The sequence below is a fragment of the Petaurus breviceps genome, unplaced genomic scaffold (genome assembly GCF_028583685.1).
Source record: "Petaurus breviceps papuanus isolate PSGF00001 unplaced genomic scaffold, PetGlider_PUasm1.0 126, whole genome shotgun sequence".
Lineage (NCBI taxonomy): Eukaryota > Metazoa > Chordata > Mammalia > Diprotodontia > Petauridae > Petaurus > Petaurus breviceps.
Window position 1 is genome coordinate 37,823,497 of NW_027185655.1, and position 22,232 is coordinate 37,845,728.

Sequence of the window (22,232 nt, forward strand, 5' to 3'; positions counted from 1 at the left end):
TTCTAGTATACTGCTTTAGATTATTAATGGAATAAATTCACAATAGAGGCTGTCAAAAACAGCAAAAACTTCAATGTTTTATTAGTTAGCTAGAAATGTAAACAGTCCCCAGGTATCGAAGTCAGCCACTCAATCATGGCTTACTCTGATGACTCTTTGGATTCTCCCTAGCCCTGTTAAGGTAGTGAAGCTAAATTTGTGGCCCACTTTAGAGCTTGGGAAGGGCTTTAAGGCATGCCTAGTGATGGGATGTATCTTTCTTGCCCAAGGGCCATCTTTTTTAATTTCAGAAAGTTTCATCACCATGTACATTTTGGCCATTGTAACTCTATAAGATCATCTACAAAGTGGTTGTAAGCTTCACTGGTGGCGGGAAGACCAAATTATAGATCTCTGCAGTATTTTTTATCGGATAATTATATATGACAATAACCTGTGAATCAAAAAGGGGAAATTCCCATAAGCAAGATATGAACATGATCCAAACATTTTATACATCTGAATGTTCTGGATGTAGGCGATTCCTTCCAGAATAACACAGACCTTTTAATCAACTACAGAGCTGGAAGGGACTGCATGTGGATCATGTGATCCAACAACATAAGAAAATTGAGGCCCAGGTGGAGAGTTATCTCTTTCCCAATTAGTGCTATCAGAAGAATGATAACCAATCCTCAGCTCCCACCCCCTCAGTTTATTCTAAGTGGGTGGATGGAGGCCCGTGGGAGGCTAGCAGGAGTCTACAAGTTAGATTTTGGTGGCCCACAATGTTGACAAAGCTCTGACTAAGAACGGTGTCACAGAGATTGAGAACAAGGTGGTTTGGTTCCTTTTATGCCTCATGAATACAGCAAACAAGGAGGCTGATTTCACTATATGACATAAAAATTTTGTCCTTGTCTACTGATACACGTATTATCTGGGCCAATCTTCACTGTGCTCAGTTTAATAAAGGGGGCATGGGAGGGAGGGGAAAAAAAGAACAAAGTAAAAAAGTGCACAGCAGAGAACAAAAGAAAACTTACAAGGAAGAAAAGATGGACAATTCTCAACACAGTGTATTATTTATCACATGGGCTTTCTTCAAATGAAAATTTATTGTTAATATTTTGAGCCTTCTGCTCTGCTATGCACATAACATTTCTTTGTAGTTGTTTCAATATTTAAGTTTATGATGTTTTTCTTTTCTATATTCTGTATTTATGTTCTGGCCCTTAAGTCTAACATAAAAATTTAAAAAAAATTATCAATTAAAAAAATCTTGCTGGGGTGGCTTGGTGGTGTAGTGGATAGAGCACCAGCCCTGAAGTCAGTAGGACCTGAGTTCAGATCCGACCTCAGACACTTTACACTTATTAGCTGTATGATCCTGAGCAAGTCACTTAACTCCAATTGCCCTGACATCCCCCCTCCAAAAAGAAAAAAAAATCTTGCTTTTGAAATTGAGGATGAAATTTATTAAACCACAAGCTTCATTTTACAAATGTCCTTCATATTCTTTTTTTTCCCCAAGCCTGATTATTACTTCAGATTTGCTTCTAAATTGTCTCTGCATTGTGAAACAAGTTCATAGTCTTTTACCACCTATTTAAAAGATCCTTTAGCAGCAGGGTCCTCTATTTCTTTTGCCCTTGATTTCCAATGACACCCTTTGGTTAATTATACCTCACTGTGGATCCAAATCTTAAGAGTAAACTATAAAACTTTTGTTAATTTTGTGCATCTTCTTCAAACGACTAAAGGCTGTATTTTTATGAATATAAAAAGTATATCTGACCCTAAATAAATAAATGACCATTTTAGGCATTTCATGTGGTAACCAGGGAAAAAGAATGGGAGAAATTAAATAAAAATAAAGGTGAAATTCTTTGCAGCGATTGGGGACTGTGGTGATGGAATAGTACACATTCTGTCATTAAAGAATATGTATTGGATGGTTCTTGTCAAATTGCTTTCTTTTCTAAATCTTTATTAGAAAAGATAGGAGAGAGTAGAAGGTTAGGGATATATTCAGATACGAAGTTGAAATAAATACAAAGATCAATAAAATAAGGTTAAAGGGGAAAGACAACTAAAGAGAGGGAAGTTCTTATATATAAAAGAGAATTTATCACACAATGGGGAGTTAAGCAGAAAAGTCCAGCATAGTTGTGAATCCTTTTTGAATGGATTAGAATCCCACACTATTTCTGAACTACATATTTCAATAACTGTGATTCATAGGGCCACCCTCTTTCCCTGTTTTTCACACACACACGCACACACACACACACACGAAAATTAGAAAAGCACAGATTAAATTGCAGGTACTCAAAGGGCACGAGTATAGATTTCCTTTAGCCAAGAGCCAACTCTCTACAGGTAATCAACACTCAACCCCACCTACAAGGCAATCTGCTAAACCCACTACCATCAACTCACAATTTATTTTAGATGTGGGAGGGAGTTCGGCAATTTCTGAAACCTATAGGCAGCCTTGACATATCTGATTTATTCCAACAGAATGTGAGCCCACAAAGGATCATTTTGGTTTTGTAAAATTTGTGAAAATGTATAGGAAATGTAGCTGATGTATCTCAAGCAACAGAGAGGCATCTCAGCTTATGAGATGGGAGGCAGGAAGCCCCAGGTTCAAGTCCCACCTCTGACATAAAGTGCTCTATGACCTCAGCCAAGTCACTATCACTCCTGTTTTCCACAACTGTCTAAAACAGGGCTTCTTAAACTTTTTTTACTCATGACTCCTTCAGTGCTTCTTAAACCGTGGGTCAAGATCCACAGTCACTCTAAAGTGATTAACCCTAAGTTATAGAGAAGGGGCAAACTTGCATTGGTGATGGAATTTACTCATCTGGGAGTTTTCCGCATCCTATACCAATGAAATCATGTCTTGCTCCCTATCCCAACCCTTATACAGTGTGTATTTAGTGTATGCTTGCTGGTCTAGGATGTTGAACTGAATACATTCTTTCTGATTGCAGAAACTATCAGAGCAATGAACACTCCCAGGTTACTGTTTACATAAACAGTTTCATAGAACAGAGTTTGACATTTAAAAAAAATAACATTTTTATTGTACTTTCCAGTTTACAAAATACTTTAAAAACATTATTTTAGTCTCCCCAAAGCCTTGGGAAGTAGTACTATTATTTTCCCTATTTTACAGTCGAGGAACCTTATACAGTTTAGTAACTTACCCAGAGTCATACAGCCTAGTAAGTGTCTCAGGCCAATTTGAAAATGAGGTCTTCCTGGCTCCAGGTCCAGCGCTCTATCCACTGAACCACCTACTTGTGTAGTTTGCCTATGGTCATACAGCTAGTGTCCAAGACAGAATTTGAACGTCTTCCTGATGCCAAGTTCAACTCTTTATTGCTAGGTTGCACTGCCTTTCAACTCAATACACTATACACATGAGGTATGTGGTCTTTTCCTTTTTCCTAATAGCTTGTAGAATAAATGGAAAATTTTGATATTTTCTTTTTATGGAAGACAAATGAGGTCTAGAAAGGCAGAATAGCTCAGGTATATTAACATCTTCCAGATTTCTCAGAGCTGATTCTAGTTCAATGAACCCTTTTTCTAGGGTTGAGCCAGAACCAGTGAAAATCATCACTGCAGTCCCACAGAGAGAACACAGTCTCCCAGGGATTTTGCAGTGTTGGACAGACATTTCAATACTGTAAATGAGGTAAGTGTGTGTGCTGTATAATTTCCAGATGCCACACTATTGTCTCATTTAATTAATTCTACAGGTATTCATTTTCTCTCCAGAGACTTATTTGTGTTTTCTCCTGTATCTCTATTAGATTAGATTGCTATTATCCTTAGGGACCTTCTGTCCCAGTGGACATATTCCTTAAGGCTGTACAGATGAGAGCTTCAATGCCCAAGGAGACTGTATTAGAAAGCATGTACTGTAAAGATAAATAAAATATCATAGTTTATTATCTTTTCTACAATAACATAATCCACACTCTTCATGATGAATCAAAATTGTCCAATACCATCTGGAGATAGGGCAGGAAGATTCATTGGGTCATCAAAGGTATTATCAGCCACTTAACCCAAAGAAGACAAACATGTGCAGGCCAGATGAGACTCACAACCCTTTTGAGGGCAGCCTTAGCAAGATTAAAATGTAATTGGGAAATATTCAACAAAACAAATAAAAATATAAAAAAAATGGATAATATTATGTTTTAAAACTAAGTCAATACATGGCCTGTGGGATCCTTCTGTATAGATTAGTGACTCCTGTTTCTATTTTAGAATATTCTATTTTTTCTATTTTATCTTTTTTCTATTATCACCACTGCCTTAACCCATGATTGCTTATTAATCTTTAGAAAGCAAGTGCTTTCTGAATTATTAATAATTATTCTCTGATGTCTTTATATTATGTTTCTTCTTAATGCTCACTCTCCTCAATCAACAAGCATTTATTCAGGACCTTCTAAGTTTTAAGCACTTCATTAAGCATTAGGGATACAAAGAAAAAGATTAAGACAATCCATATTCTGTCTTGATGTATCTTGATCAATTCTGAAACAGTCCAGTAAAGCTATTTTGAGAGAAAGCAATGTTCACATTCCCTTTACCATTCTTAGACACACACATCTTAATTCCATGTTATTTAAATGTCATGACATCTTGATTTGACTGGAAGGTTTGTGAGCACTTAAACAAGAATCCTCACTTAGTGAGCCTGCATGGTTTTACTAAGGACACGTGGTGCCAAAGGTTGACTTCTTGACTAGGAATGGAAAGGGAGGTTCATATAGGATTTACTCAACACACCCTCACCACAGAGGGATTACAATAGATCCATGTCAACTTGGAGAAAGATCTCTGATTGTGTTTCACAAAGCTCTGGCTCTTTAGCTCTGTCCTAAGTCAACATTTTTACATCTGACTTGGATGCAGACATAGAAGACATGTTATCAACTTTTCAGGTAACACTGAGATGGCGGAAATAGCTAACATGAGGGATGACAGAACCAATAGTTAATATTTCCCAACAGGCAGAAAATATGGGCCAAAATCCAAATAAGAAAATACAAACAGGCAAAAATGGAAAATTCTACATTGATCTGATTTATCTATTTTCCAAATGCTGATGTTCACATACTGAGTTTTCTTAGATAATAGTACACTAGCATTCTTGTATCTTCAATAATAATATTAAATCTGCACTTAAGTATTTAGTTAACAGATTAGTATCACCTCTTGGGAGTAAAAAATATATCTTGAGATTAACTACTTAAGTATAGGAAATGGAAACTCCTTTTATACTAACTTCTAGACATCACTTCCCCTCCCCACCCCCAAACTACCTAGGGGATTTAAGTGAAAAAATGTTTTTTTCTACCTCCAGTCTAGAATGTATAATATGAAAGAGAATGGGGGTGGGGAGGGAGGAGAGTTTCTTCTCTGAAATATTTGAAATCATACTTCCAGACCAACCCGCCCTGCCGAAACAGTCTCTATCTACCCTTTGTTCTTTGTGTCTTTATTGATTTGTCTAGATTTTGTTGTCATTTAGCCATTTTTCACTCATGTCTGACTTCTTGTTGCCTTTTAGGGTTTTCTTGGCAAAGATACTTGAGTGTTTTGCCATTTTGGTCCAAAAGACTAAAATTTTATGGAACCATTTTTTATTAATTTCCCCATAAATTTGTCATTTGTGGAAAGAGGCTGATATTCTCAAATTGCTTCAGTCTGACTCCTCTGACAGATGTCCATGCAATACAGCGTCCATTTCTCCACTGCATATTTTCCTAGTCATCACTAAACACTGTCCCAGGAACCAAGAACACGAAACAACAGGAATCCTAGGGAGGGAGGTGATTTTTGCTTTACTCGTTCTGGAAACAATGAAGTTATGGTGTTTTCAGTTTGGGGACTGGGGAGAAAAGAAGACTATTGTGTAGAGGTATTCATCTTTTAGGACCCTTTTCTAAGAAACTTGCGGTCAGGTTAATACCTGCATTATCTAAGTGTGGGAGCCTGACTATACTGCTCATCATGAAAAATTAAGAAGAGTTTTAATCTATTAATATTTGTAATCCTGGCTATAAACTTTGGTAGCTGAGATGTAATCCATCCAAGATCACAGGTGCTTTATTGAAAAATTTCTTCAACAATTCCGAAAGACTCGTTACGGAAAATGCTATCCATACCCAGAGAAAGAACTATAGAGCCTGAATGCAGATTAAAGCATACTACTTTCCTTTTCTCTTTCTTGCTTGTGGTTTCTCCCATTTGTTCTGATTCTTCTTTCACAACATGACTAATGTGGAAATATGTTTTATATGATTGTACATGTATAGCCCATATCAGACTGCTTGCCATCTTGGTGGAGGGGAGGGAGAAAAAAAATTGGAACTCAAAATCTTATAAAAGTGAATGTTGAAAACTATCTTTACATGTGATTGGAAAAATAAGATACTATTAAGTGGGAAAAATTAAAAAAAGAAAAAAAATTCTTCAGTACTATTGTGACAGTCCCTGTCCATAGGATTTTTGAAGTGGCAGGAATCTCAGAGGTGATAAAATTCAAATCCCTCATCTCATTTCACAAGTGAGAAAACTGAGGTGCACAATGGATATCTGGCATGTCCAAGATCACACAGGTAGAATCCAAGAAAGACACTCTCAACAAAAAAGACAAAACTATACTGAGTGAACTTTTGTGACTGTAGTATCACTGAACCCCTATTATTGTAACTCTTAATGGATATCAAGTAAGTGGTATTTTTAAAACACTTCAATGAACTCCTAGGATCATAAATTGGAGGCATCTACTTCAACCTCCTCATTTTACAGAAGAGTATACTAAGACCCAGAAATAGCTGGGCCTTGATGACCAAGCCAGGGCTGCTTGACTCACTACACCATGCCACACTAAACAACTGAATTAGGATGGTTCAGTGGAACATAGGTGAAAGAGATGTGATGTCCCTTTCAGTTCTAAACCTCTGATCCTAAGGATCTGTTTTAACTTTTGAAGACACCTAGAAAGTGTTTCATATCTTGGAATTATAAATTTGACACATCTCTGAAATTCAGGGATCCATTTAAAAAAAATAACATTTCCTTATAACTATCAGAACTATTAAAACATAGTACTTCCTTCTTTCCTATATCACCAGAGTGTCTCTCCCTTTCCTGAAATAATAACAACCTAATCCAGCTCAATTTATTAACAGCTTGTAACTCTCACTGACTTCAATAGAAGGTACCCACAAAAAGAAGGGTTTCAAGACGAAGCCCTTTCATTAAGCTTTAACTCAAGTTTTCTTTCATTTAGCCTCCTTCTGGGAAGATCCTAATGCGCCCAACTTCAAAGCAAACAAGAACACTGAACTAATTTCTTCTAAAAATGTTAATTAACCCCTTTTAGGTAGGTCATGAAATTTAAATGCATTTACATTTTAATTAACTTTGCACACATGAATGGAAGGGTTGTCACTGGACATAAGTCTCAGCAGCCTAGAAAACTAGAAGGTATCAGCAATAACAACATTTTAAAGATAAATTAATCAGTACAGTGGGCAAGTTCTTTTTCTTGGTGGTATTACTAAATGCTAAGGTTTCACAGTTTTTTTGCTTAACATTATACTCTGTGAGTCCAATGGATCTGTCATTTAATCCATATGGGTACTCATGATACCCTTTCTGTCTTACCCTCATCCAGGCCCTCCCATATACAGAAGAGGTCCAAGTGGTCTATTCTTCAGGATGCCTTGCCCATGTTCTCTCCACATTGTATGACTATAACGGGAAGATTAGGGGTTGTCCACTGGTTGTCCGTTTCTCTTGCTATGTGACTGGTTCATTGTCTTTTCTGATGACCTTCTTTACTGTACTTTCGTGTAATTCATCATTGTAACATAGGGCAATCTGTTCTTGCCTGTGGTCTGAAATTAATGTTATTTATAAATGCATGTGTTTATGTACATATTACTGATTTTAAATGATCAGATAGGATTATTTGAAACTTACATTTAAGATTGTCAGAGAATGTTCTAAAATTCACACTGAAATTTAGAAATGCTTGTTAGTCTGGGTCAGGGTTAGAGCTGTCCCTACATAAAAAATCACTTAATTTTATAGATGACTTTTGTTTATAAAACATTTTGCCTCTAGTACTTCTCTCTGTGTATTTTTTTTCTCATCTGAGTGCTGGCATTACAAAATGAATGAAGTTGTAAATGACTATCAATTTGGAGTTAAGTCAAATAATTCAGATCCCCAAGCGAGAGGTTCATGTAATTCCTAAAGAAATATAATTTCCTTTTGTGCTTATATTCCTAGTGCAGTGAGTAACACACAGTAAGAGCTAACAAAATGCTTGTTAAACTGAATTCCATAATAAATCTTAGCAAACTGAGTTAAACTATAATATTAAGAAAAACTAGGCCTACCAAATATATTTTGCTTACATAAGAAATATTTGCTTATAAATCTGATTAAAAAGTTGAACACAGACATTACATTTTATCACATTCTATTCTCTCTGATCATGCTATAATTAGGCAAACGTAAACACTATAAAAAATCTTCCAAATAAAAAAATATTGTCATCTTGAAAAAATGAGGAAAGAGTCTAAGGAAACTGCAAAACAATTGCTTCTCTGGAAGATTATTATAGGTGCTTTTAATCAGTATACATCTGCCCTTGTCAATAGTAACACAAAGTTAATATTATGGAAAGCCTTTATGCAAATGAGCTTTATTGGCTGACTTTTCAGCAAAGGCAGGTATCAAGGTAAGTGGGTTGATAGCAGCTAAAAGTAAAAAGTAATTCCTGAAAGAAATACCTTAGAACTGGCCACTCAACCCCCAACCTTTTCTGTCTTCTTACACCTTATATACCCTAGCACATATTCTGTGACTCTGGTATATTGTCACTGGACAATAACGATGATTCTATTCTTCCCAGAAGACACTAAATCTCTTGACTCCAGGCATTTTTTCTGGCTGTACCTGATGCCTGGAATGTGCTCTCTACTCATCTCTACCACCTGTTCCAAGACTCAACTAAACTCCCAGATTCTAGAGAAAGCTTACTAGATCCCCCTTAATTCTAATGCCTTCCCTGTGTTGGTTATTTCCTATTTATCTTGTCTATACTTGTTTATACATAGTTGCATCCATGCTGCCTTCCACCTGGGACCATAAGCTCCTTGAGGGCAAGGTCTTTGTTTTTGCCTTTCTTTGCTTCGGTAGCTGGCATAATGCAGGTGTTTAGAAAGTGTTTACTGACTAACTGACTGAAAGGCAAACCTAAAATTAAAGATAATGTATCTCATTATTAATTATAAATGTGAAACATACTTGGATACTTCCATGGGTCTCCGAACTTGGCAATGTCGGTGCTCCACCCACAGCACAGACTTCAAAGCTATTCACTCAGCATAACAACAGCCTTGTTATATTCGTGGAATTTATTTTTATTAATAATGACCTTATGTCTAGTGTATCTGAAGAGTATAAAGGGAACCAACTTAAATTACAAACATAAATTTGCATTTTAGCCTAGTTCGACATAGTTCCCCTGCCTCCTTTTATCAACGCTTCTAAATTCAAGTTATTGGCAGCTAGTTGTAATGTTACATCAAATGAACATTTTGCGTAAGGTCTGAACTATGCCAGCCATATAAATTTGTACATACTCATGTACAGAAGGTTTAAAAGTAATCAAGTTACACGTAAGAAGAAGTGAGCAACACTCCATAAATTGTCAGAAAGCCTACCTTTTCTTTTTGGCTTTTAGGTTTTAGGGGATTTTCACTGTGCTGGCTTGGTGTGGTGCTGAAGGGTATACATGTGTCACTGGCATAGTTTCCAAACACCTTTAATATTATTTTAAATGTTCTCTGTGGTAAAGGAAAAAGCATCTCAACCACTCCAAGGCCTAGAGACCAAAGAGATCAAAGAAAAGGAAAGGGAAAAAATTTTTTATACTGGCAAATAATTGGAAAGGAAGGGCGTGCTCATCAGCTGAGGAAGGTCTGAAAAAATTCCAGGACATAGATATGATAGGATATGACCATGTGAGAAAAAAATGACAAAAAGGGCAGTTTCACAGAAACCTGGGAAGACCTGTACAGCTTGAGATGCAGTGAAGTGAGCAGAACCAAGGGAACAAATTATACAACAACATTGTTAAGACAGACATCTTGGAAAGATTTTTAAGAATTCCGATCAATACGATGACTGACTACAATGAAGCGTGATAACAACTCCTTACAGAGAAGGTATCAGGCCCAATATGAAGAATGACATTTCTGGACATGGCCAATTGGGGAATTTGCTTTGCCTGGCTATGGGTATTTGTCACAATTGTTACATGTGTATGTTTTTTTTCATTTTTTCCCTTTTTCAGTGGGGCTGGAGTTAAAGAAAAAAAATGCATTTTCCACTAAGAAAAGTAAACTATAAAGAAAATGCAATGCATTTGGGGTCAGTGGATATGGATTTAAGTCCTACTTCTGCTGTGTGACCTTTGAGAAATAACTTTCCTCATGTGAAATGAGAGGTTTGTATTAGATGATCTCTAATCATTTAATTGACCATCTTATAACTCTCAATTCTAAGTACTTAATTAACAAACTCTTCACTTAACTGCTAAAAACTGTTTTCCTTCTCATGCAATGTCTTAAGGGAATAGATGGTTCTATTATGTTACACAGTATATGTTTTCCAAGAAACATTTGATATACTGTGTATCATAATAAAACTGTGGTATAGTAAAAAAAAAAAAAAAAGAATGTATATAACTGAGATAACTAGGTTCAAATCCCACCTCTGACCCTTCCTTGATGTGTGACTTTGGGTAAGTCACTGAAGCTTTCTAAAGTCTTGATCTCTTTATCTGTTAAAAAAAAAAAGTTAATAGGGGCGGCCAGGTAGCACAGTGAGTAAGAATACTGGCCCCAGGGTCGGGATGACCTGGGGATTGAACCCGAGCTCTGATACTTAGCACCACACCCAGAAATAACTGGCCGTGTAACCTTGAGCAAGTTACTTAACCCCAATTGCTCTAAAAAAATAATATTTTTTATACTCCTATCCTAGATAAATTTTGTCAGTTGCTGTGTTATTTTTTTGTATTTTCAATTTTTATTTATTTATTTTTTTAAAGCAATTGGGGTTAAGCAACTTGCTCAAGGTAACACGGTCAGTTATTTTGTGTGGGTGCCAAGTATCTGAGGCCGGAACCGATCCCGGGTCTCCCGACACCAGGGCTAGCACTCTTACTCACTGCACCACCTGGCCACCCCTTCAATTTTTATTTTAACACAGCAGTTCTCATCTAAAATTTTTTGTGATCAGGGCTCCTTTATACTCCTGAAAATTACTGAGGACTCGAAAGAGCTTTTCAAAAAATGTGAGTTGTAGCTATATTTACTGTATTAGAAATGAAAACATCTTAATATTATTATTAAAATAGTTTGGTCTCACAGATCCCCTTAAAGGGATCTTTGAGATCACTTAGAGAATCACTGTTCTAATCTATTAAAGATAAAAAGCTAGTATTTGGGGGGGGGGGGAAGGAAACCTATCTGTGGGGATGAATAACTAAGTATGTCTGCTGTTCTGTTATAGTGGTTCTAAGGAAAGCAGATAAGAGGGATTGAACAAAATTGGAAACAAAGTATTAGGCAAATTTTTGTCAACTGATGAAAACTTTTTATGTCTATGTGTTAAGAACTCACCAATATCTATACTTGTAAATGCATGATTCAAGTGAATGGTCTGAGCTGACTGTCACGATTCTCCGCTTTTTTCTCGGTGTTTACCTGTAAATGGTCTCATTTGTTTCTTTGCTCTCATTTCTTTCTTTGGGGAAGCATGTTTACATCCTAATTCTCCACCCTATAGTCTCCAACAAGTCTGGAAGAATGCCTCCTGACGTATCCTGTCTCTTTGAAGCAAGTCTGTTTGATCTGGATTAAAACCAATTGTGCCTGTGGTACCTTCGCAGCCTGGTGGAAGAAAAACTAGCACAGGAGGTAGGAGCCACAGAGCATAAATCAGCTTCACATTTGTGTGTCCATGAAGGGCAAACACAACGTGTGTATCCCACTCTCTGTGACCTATCTTTCTTGGCAAAGATATTGTAGTGGTTTGCCATTTCCTTCTCCAGCTCATTTTATAGATGAGGAAACTGAGGCAAAGTGGGTTAAATAACTTGCCCAGGGTCACACAGTTAGTACATGTCTGAGGTCAGATTTGAACCCAGGGAGATGAGTCTTTCTGACTCCAGGCTCTGTGCACTGAGGCACTGGCCTGGCTGCCCCAAATATTTACTAAATATCTGCTATTCTGCACGACACCCAGAGTACAAAGAATCTTTAGTTTCCTTATGTAGTAGCATCTTCAAGATTCCAGTAAATGGAAATTTCATGAGGGGAGGAACTAGTTTCTGTTTTTGTCTTTGTATTCTCAGAACATAGGAGGTCTTTAATACATGTTTAATGAAATATTATTGTGATTTATTAAACTTGTTGCACCTATGTGAAACTGTCTGCTAACCCTACTGAGACTTTAAACTTGTAACCAAATATTACCAGAAGAATGGCACCACCGATTTTGAGCAGGAAGGGATCTCAGAGGCTGTGCAGTCCAAACCTTTCATTTTCCAAATGGAAATGAAGCCCAAGATCACACAGGCAAAAAGTGTCAGATATGGATTTGAACTCAAGTTCTGCTTCTATACCAGACAGAAGGCTTAGATCAGGGGTGAGGAACCTGGGGTCTCAAGGCCACATGTGGCCCTCTAGGTCTTCAAGTGCAACTGAATCCAAACCTCACAAAACAAATCCTAGGGATTCAAAGGGCTGCACTTAAGGGCACAGAGGGCCATATGCAGCCTCAAGGCAGCAGATTCCCCACTCCTGGCTTAGATCTACTCCATGTTTAACATTTGGCTTTTCCTCTGGTATTAAAATTGTACATCACCAGGCCCGACTTCTGGCACAAGTAAAGGAGAACACAGCCAAGCAGTTCCATTTGAAACACAATGGGCTGGACCAGAGAATAGAAATACTTTAAATACTTTAACTATTGTTTGTTTTGATTTAAAAATTAACAAAAAAGTTTTCAATTATATTTGTGATCAAAAATAAGATTCCTTGTGAACTTTCAGAAACCCTACAATAGAAAATAAACATGCTAGGCAAAAAAGACAATAAAGGACCTCAACACTATGAATTAAAAAAAAAAAAAGAAAAAAGTCAACTTAGCAGTGAAATTGCCAGCTGCAAAGTAGCTCCTGGGGATGCTGGAGTGCTGAAAGGGGGAGGGGTGTGTGTGTGGGGGGGCCTGTCAGAGATCTGAGACAAGCCCATTCATGACGTCACCTTACATACATAAGGTTAGAGCAGTCAGCACAGGCCTGCTGCTTCCCTATTGGTGAACACTGTGTCAGCAGACATCAGAAGATAATTATTATTGGCCAGACAATTACAACTGAAGGGACTGTCATCCGCTGTTAGCATAGAGCCCAGAGTCTGGAAGCTGAAGCATCCAAAGGGGCACAGTGTGGGGTTGGGGTGGGGACAGTTTTTCTGCTCCCACAATGAATTTTGTGCACATTTTGCACTCCCGAGGCAGTTTTAGCCTCTTGCTGGCAGCAGTAACAAATTAAGTTAGAGTCTACTTTAGAACGAGAAAAGGCAATGCTACTGCAAGGAAGGAAAACCACACAATTGCCCCTATTTCTCTTTCTGCAAAGCAACAGAAGCTATCTATCCACTTATATTCCTAGAAAATGACAACCCTGACTATGTAACAAATAGTAGGTGCTTAGTAAATTCCTGGTGTTATCTACTAAAAATGTAAAATGTGTACGGCATTCATTTCATGCCTTTATTAATCCCTAATCTTTTGAACTATTCACTGAGATAATAGAAAATTTGATAAACATGCCTTTAGTGGAACTCTTTTCTGTCTGACAAAGTCTTAATAGAAAAAAAGAACCAACATTATTCCATTAATATCTGGTTCTCCTACCAGAATCATGGAATACTTTTTGTTGTTGTTGGAGGCACTTAGGGTTAAGTGACTTGCCCAGGGTCACTGGATTTGAACTCAGGTCCTCGTGACTTCAGGGCTGATGTCCTGCCACCTCACTGTCCCTAGAATCATGAATCTTTAAATATTCTTTAAACATTCTCAGTCCCTAAAAATCCACCTCTCCAATACATGGGACAAGGGGTCATTCTGCATCATCTCAAACACTTTCAGTTAAACAACTTTACCAAAAAACTAGCAAAATTTATCCTTCAAAGGGGTACTGTTTAATTAAATAATCTACAGAACAAAATACCTGTTACAGGGCAAATGTAAATAATGGCAGTCTAGACCAGAACAAATTTGTTCTGTGAAGTTTGTGTTCAGTAAAAGGGCTGCACTTGAGGACCTAGAGGGCCACCTGTGGCCACAGGTTCCCCAGCCTTGGTCTAGACAATCATGTTACAAACCCAGATGCAGAAAAAGAATATTTACTTTTCTTTACTCTCCTAGAAGATTTTGGATGTGTCACCTTCAAATATGTTTAGACTATAGAGAAATAAGCTGTATTGGTGTAGTTTTTTAATTTAATAGTTTCTCTAAGACTGTGTTTAGGAGGGTTATTTTGTAACAAATGCTAAAGTCATTTTCAAAAGATAAGATTTCAATTGGGTGTGGTTCAATTTAATTTTAACATTTTTTTTTTCTAGGAGCTTGATTTAAAACATTTCTCTAGAAAAGGGTGGGGTAGTAGCATTTACCCTTGCCTTACATAATTTAGGACTAAACCATCAAAAAAAAAACCTCACATAATCAACATTATACTAGAGTTTAGTCCAAACTGAACAAAAGACTGAAAGACATAGAAAGTAATCTCTCTAAAGCAAGGGAGTAAGGTTGATAGGTCTGGTTTTTTGTTTTTTTACTATTTTGAGCCTTAATTTCACAACCTGGAAAGGAGGGGGAGTGGTCTAGCTGATTTCAAAAGATCCTTTCCAGCTCTAAGAGAAAGTGGTTCTGGAGGCAAGAATGCACAGTTTGTTTTTTAAACATATGCCTGGACTTGGGAAAGTGAAAACCTAAGGAATATTTCACTTCTACTCTTCCAGGAAGAGGAAAGTTTTTCCTTAGATCACCAATTTGAGGGTGTCAACATGAGTGCATCAAACAGTTTTCTGAGTAGGTAGTTTACCTGGCTACCTCCAAAAAAATCTAAGCATAAGCATCCTCTCTCCAATTTTATTTAGGGTAAAATCAGTTAGAACAAGATGCAGAACTAAACTAAAAACAAGTCTAAGAAAATAAAGTCAAACTGACAAGAGGCTCACAGACTGAGAACAATGTGTGTGTGTGGGGGTGATAACGAAAGAAAAATCCACTACCTTTCATTCCTCAGAAGCTTATCCTATCTCTCCTGCAAGGAAGTAGATAACTAATAGTGGTTATAATGAAATATTGTAAGTTCCCTTAGAAATACATGAATCTTCAAAGTAACCCAGCACTTCTACTGTCCCCACAGGTATCTAAGGCCACAAGCTCCTTCCTTCATTTGTGAGGGGGAGGGGATAATGGCTGGATAATTTCTGACAAGGACTATCTTATGAAATCCTTTGTGGTGGTGATGGTGTTTTTTGTTTCTCCCTTTGTGGCTGGAGGTGAAACTGTTAAGGGAAATGCTTTGAGAGTGTGTTTGATACAGGTAAAACATAATGAGGTAAGAAGGGAAGCCTTGGTGAGCTGACAAACAGGTTTCACAGACTGTTTTGTGCAGGCCTAGAAGGAAAGAAAATGAGAGTGTAAAGAAAGAATAGGACCAGGCAAAGGGGAAAAGTGAGAACACTAGAATGAAATTTACACATATATACATATATTTGCATATGTGTATATACATACATAATTTAACCATATCCATCCACATATATACATATATAGATGTATATACATATATGTATATACAGAGTCACTGGATTTGAACTCAGCTCCTCCTGACCAGGGCCAATGTTCTATCCACTGCCACCTAGCTGCCCCTGGAATCATGGAATTTTAAGGGGCTTTAAATGTTATCTGGTCCCTATAAATCGCTCCAATATATGAGACAAGAAGTCATTCTGCCTCGTTTCAAACACTTTCAGTGTTTATGTATATGTGTATATACATTTATATATATATATGGCTATATGTATATCCATGTATATATAGATGTATATCTGTATATACATATACATACATATGGGGGGAGAGGTAAGTAAGAAAGTAAATCCCGTTCATTGAAACAAATGAATTTTAAAAAGACAGGATCAAATCAAACACTGGTGAGTAGTGATAGAGGAAATTGGTGAGTAGAACCAATATAGGATCTGAAGTTTAAAATGGCAGGAAAGAACTGTGGTAAGTAGTATCTGCCAGGTTAACCTAACCTGAATGGGAAGAAAGATATTGGCAAGAAAAAAAATACAGATTACAGGCAGTACAATGGCAGTACAGGCAGAGAAGGAACTAAGCATTTTTTTTTTTTAAGAAAAGATAGCATGAGCTATAGTTACTGAGGACAGTTAACTGGGAAAGTGAAAACCTAGGAACATTTCACTTTTACTCTTCCACAAAGAAGAAAGCTTCTCCTTAGATCAGCAATTTGAGGCTGTCAACATGAGTGCATCAAACAATTTTCTGAGTAGGTAGTTTACCTGGCTACCTCCAAAAACGGAAGAACAGGGCATACAGGTTGATGGTGGGTACAGTAAGTTGGACATGGGGCAGCTATTGCAGAAATTCCAACAAGGACTACAAGGGATGAAAGGAAAAGCAGATAATGCCCATTGGAAGAGTATGTGGAATACAGGAATAATGCAGCAAAAAGAGACCAGCTACACTAGTCTGGGACTATTAAGAAATCCCTAGTTTTCATCTCTCTCCACGACAGCCACCAAGGAGGGAGATTTCTAGAAACTGACCAAGAAGGATGACAAGAGGCAGGGGTGAAAAGGGGGGCTACAGTTCAGAGGGGAGCAAGCAGGGCTTTTAAATATTTAATTTTCTACTGGCTGAGGGCGCTCAACAGGAGTTCCTGGCCTCCTCCCAGTGGTCAACCTGGATGCACCGCCGCCTCTGCCACCACGGCTGGGTGTGTACCAGTCTACCGCCGTCGCCACTCTCCTCTGCTTGCTGAGCACGCCCAGCAACCTCTGCGTGTAACACACTTCCAGATCCTCCAAAAACGTCTCCTGCACTCTCCCTCCCTCCCCTGCGCACAAACACGAGCACATCACACATACAAGCGCGCGCTCACCCCACATCACACCACTGCTCCCTCTGCATTCTCGTCTCCCCCAGCACCACTGCAGCCAGAGCAAACGCGACGAGCTCCGCCTCCCACCACTGAACAGGCCCCCGTCTCCCGTCTCTCCAGTGCACCCCCAGTCTCCTCTGGAGAGCAAGCCCAGCCCCAGGGGTGGGGAAACAGGGAGAGGGGCAAGAAGGGGTTAAATGCGGCGGCAAATGGGAAATGCTGGCCAGGTCCGGCCTGGGGAGGAAGTGGTCGGGAGGGGGATGGTGGGAGAGGGGAAGAAGGAGCCGGCCGGGCGTCCCAGTACACGTGTGCGTGAGGGTGTGCGCCCCTGGGCCGGAGCTGATGGCGTCTCGGCCCCCTTGGGCACCAAGGCGCGCGCTCTCCTTCCCTCCCGGGGGTGGTGTGGTGGGGTGAGCAGCCCTGGCCGCTGGAAGTGAGCCAAGAGAGGGCGCGGGTTGACCCTCTCTTCTCCAACACCCCATTGCACCACCGCCCTTCCTCCTCCTTCCCTACTCCCCCAATCCGCCAGCCTGATTTCGCCTCCTGCCAGCGCCAACTGGTTTCTCATTGATGGGATTGAGGGTGTGTGTGTCTGTGTCTGTGTGCGCGCACGCGTGGGTCTGCAGCTCGGCGAGCGTGCGTGTAAAAAGGAACCTCGGCGAGCCTCTGGGAGGCTCAGGCGGCCCCTGGCAGCAGGCTGGGTTCACCTGGGGTTGAGAACTGCTTTCGGATGGTGCCTTCATATTCTGGGCGACTTTGCAAGGTTCTCAGTTGAAAAAGGAAAACATAACCCTGCCCCAGTATCTGACTACAGGGATTAGTCCATTACATGCTCCTCCTGATAAATATTGCAAGGTGACACAGGATCACCTCGCACTGGGATTTTCTGCGGGGCTGGAGAAGGGAACATACATAGTAAACAAGACTGATGCTTCTCTCGGTTGGAACTTTTTTATGAGTAGGAGCCCCTGACTCCACGTCGCCGCCCGCGGGCCCCCCGCCCCCGCGAGCTACGAGGCCCGAACTGCTTTTGGCTCTAGTGTTCAAATAACTTGTATTAAAATCTTTCAGCACGTAGCAAATTGTTAGGGAGGTCCAGGGCGCGTTTTCATTTAAAAGCAAAAAGTTAATAATGGTGCGTGTCTCTACGCATGCCGGGGTTCATTCATTTTTTATTATTGTTGTCTCTTCCCTCCCTCCCTTTCCTGCTACCGGAAAGGGGATCTGATCCAAATGGGAAAAGAGATCCCTAGAATGGCATGATTGGGGCTGGAAGACGAGGTGGGGGGTTGGGGAGCTGAACAAGGGGCAGTAGTATGGGAAAGGGTTGCAAGGAGAAAGGAAGGGCATAAAGGAGATGGTGAAAGGGTGTGGGGAGTGTACCCGAATGAGGTGTGGGGGGAGAATGGAAGAAGGGCTTGAGTGATCAGGAGATGGAGGTGGGTTAATTTTCACATTCTGACTGCTTTTCCATTCCAAATATGTCAGGCCATGCATTATGAGAAAAAAATGGTAAATTCTTACAAAAACTAGGAGGTTATACATCTGAGGATTCTTTAGCTAAGACTCACTTCCCTCTTCCTCTGCCATACACACATCTTTCTATACAATAAACACATGTGTTCTATTATGTTATATAATATATAGTGCACATATAATATAGTGCACGAATTACATATTTCCTAGGTGCACTTACACAGCGTAAGCTGTATATACACAAGCTATACAAGAACTTAAACAAATTCTCTATTTGTGCAATTCGTATCTCACATCTTAGCACAGAAATATTAACGTTAAGGCACATTAAAAAGGCAGTCAGGGTAGCCAGACATAGAACATAGACATAGACATCAAAACAATCACCTACCAGTTCTCTTGCATCCACTGGATGGCTTCATTCTCGTTGAATTGCTTTTCAAATTCATATTCTTGCAAAGTCAACACTGACATGTTCATTGGAACTGCCTGTCTGAGTCTCTGCGTATTCTATATAAAAATATGTAAATTATCTGCAAAAAGCGTTTCCCCCCCTTTCTAGTACTCTCGGCGGTCCTTCCCCCACCCACCCCCCTATTTGTCCCCCTCCCTGTGCAGCCTCTGTGTCTCTCTCAGCTGTATCCTGGGTTTAGCATTGCTTTTTCCTGCTCAGCCGATTCTCCTTCTCCCGAGTCAGGGGTTCTCCTCCTCTCTCAGCTTCTGCATCAACTGTAGGAGGAAACGAACGCCTTGCGGTCTTAGTGCCCGCACGTTTATCCATCACCCTTTACTTGTCTACGAGGAAATCTCCTCCCCCTCGTGTGATTGGAAAATAAACCCCGTGCGAGGATCGAGAGAGACCTCCTCCCTCCGCCAATTTTGTTTACAGTTAAGCATAAGGCCTGGAGGGGAATTAAAAAAAAGTGTTTAAGTGAATTCGAGTTCACTGACTGTTCAATCACCCTTGATATTGGCCCTCTCCTGTCTGGCGTGGTCACACAGACCTTCCCTAGTTATCTTTTGAATGAAGTCCGACTAGCCCACCGCGTTCTCATTCTTGAAGTAGTCAAACCTGCTATCCCTCTGGCCAAAGGAAAGTTAAATGCACTTTTTCTCGTAGATAAGACGCTAAGACACATATTTCTGAATAAGTCTTTACCATAACCCCCACCCCACCCCACCCCCACTCCCGCCACTGGGTGCTCGGACTCGCAGCTTGACTTACTAGGCTGGGAGAGCCTGGCTGACTGCAACAATCATGAGCTTGAGGGCTGACTGGGGGATGCTGAGCTGAAGACTTTTGATCAGAAGCTCATGTTAAGTTTGGCAAGTGTAGAGTGAATGGGGGTGGGAGGGGGGGGGGGGGGGGGAAGGATCTCTGGCGAGTTAGTGTGATGAAGGTGGTCCGGGATGGTCGAAGGTTAATGCCTTTAGACAATAGGGGGGGGGGCAAAGGAAACTGGACCAACTAGTACAGTGGGGGGAAAAACCGAGTGAGTGTGTATAATTTTGAGTTATATGTGCGGGAGAGACAGAATAATGTTCGAAGTACCCTGTCCCCCCCTCCTCCCACACACACACACACACCCCTGCGCTAAGGTTAAGTTTAAACTCGGTCTACTCAGCCCACAACCTTTCACCATATTTTCAGCTACTTATCCATAAATTACAGGGGGCTTTGAGAACACCTAAACAATGTATTCAGTAGATACGTTTGTGAAATTTAAATAAATAAATACAAGTAGACACAGACAGATAGATAGGTAGATAGATAGACAGACAGACAGTCAGATAAACGACTGCAGGAACAAATGTGAGGGGAACCTTGCTTTGAGAAGTTGATGGGCATTAGGACCAGGAAGAACAGGCCCTTTCCCCTCACGTCCCCACATCTCTCCTCCAGCACCTCCAGCCCAATCCAAGAAAAAAGGTTTGCTAGTGCCTGCCACTAACTTGTGAAATTAGATGGGGGTGGGAGTGGGTGGTGGGGGTGGAGAAAAGATAAAAATGATCCTGAATTTTAAAAAAAATCTGAGAAATGGAAATAACAAATGACAATTGAAAAACATAAGTAAGGCAAAAAAAATAATAACTGGGGGTGGTTTTATTGATCAAAGGGTCAGGAGAAAGGATGTTTAACAATGCCATTTGTCTGGCCAATTTTAGAGATTGAAGCTGAGGGTTCTTTTGATCTAGCTTAGGGGAACCTGCCTATCTAGGAGACAGTCTAAAAGCATGAAATACTGTTATCAGGCCAAGACCAAGATCCCCACATGGACTGAGGTGGAGAGGTGAGCATGAACGGAACAGACAGAAAGGGCATGGGTATTTGAGTAATCATAAGAACAAACACGTATAATGCTTTAAGGTTTTTGTCACACTTAACAAATGTTTTCTCATTTTATCCTCAACAAGTCTAGGAGCTAATAGTATTATTATCCCAATGTCACTGATGAGAAACTGAGGCAGGCTGAGTTTTAAGTGACTTGCTCAGGACCGAACAGCTAGGAAGTATTTGAGGTAGAATTTCAACTCAAGTCCTCCTGACTAGGGGAAATTAATGACTATATGCTAAGAAAAATGCCCTTTAAAAATATTTGTAAGTTATTTGAGGCATTTATATTGGCATGGAGTTAGTTTGAAAGTAATCATACAAAAGATTTCATTTTTCACATTCCTTACTACAACAAGATCTGCAGTTATCAGCTAATATTATGGGAGAAATAGTGACATTTCTGATTAGAATTGTGAGATAGAGTAGGGAGGGAGGACTGACTTTAAAGTCAGAAATAGCCAGGTTCAAATCCTACCAGAATCCTGTACTTGATATCTGGCCCAGAGCAAGTGGATTAACCTTTCAGTTAGCTATAGGTCTAAGTGACTGGTGAGTTGTATCCACTGATGGAAAGACTTTTTTTCAGTCTTGGGAGTTCTGAACACTGATAAAATCAGAGGTCTAGAACTATTTTTTTCTAAATAAAGGCTTTTCCAGAATAAGAAACGAGTCCTTATTTTTTTATCTTAGAATGATTTGAATTAGTCTTATTATGCCACGTTAAGTTGTGTTTATTCCCTCATATCTTTGCATATATGTAATCTTATCATCTCTCATAGGTAGCACAGTGGATAGAGACCTGGGCCTGGAGAGTCAGGAAGATCTGAGTTCAAATCCTGCTTCAGATACTTCTAAACTGTGTGACCCCAGGCAAGTCAGTCTGCTCTGCTTCTATCTGTAAAATGGGGATAATAGTACCTACCTCCTTAGGTTGTTGTGAGGATCAAATAAGATATTGTTTGTAAAGCACTTTGCAACTGTTAAAGTACTATATAAGTACAAGCTATTATTGTTACTATCTACCCACCTATCTGCTGTATATGTGTATATATACTGTATATATTTATATATACTATATATGTTTACATGCAATATATTAATATATACTGT

At 39.5% G+C, this 22,232-nt stretch overlaps 1 protein-coding gene across 1 annotated transcript in view; it reads right to left on the reverse strand.

Moving 5' to 3' along the window:
* ELOVL6 (ELOVL fatty acid elongase 6) overlaps positions 1-19,559 on the reverse strand; it is a 153,425-nt gene extending 133,866 nt beyond the window's left edge. The window contains exon 1 of the mRNA XM_069095146.1: positions 19,179-19,559. Coding sequence (XP_068951247.1) covers positions 19,179-19,267 — 89 coding nt within the window. The 5' untranslated portion in view covers positions 19,268-19,559. The remainder of the gene's footprint in view (positions 1-19,178) is intronic.
* Between the last annotated feature and the right edge of the window lie 2,673 nt (positions 19,560-22,232).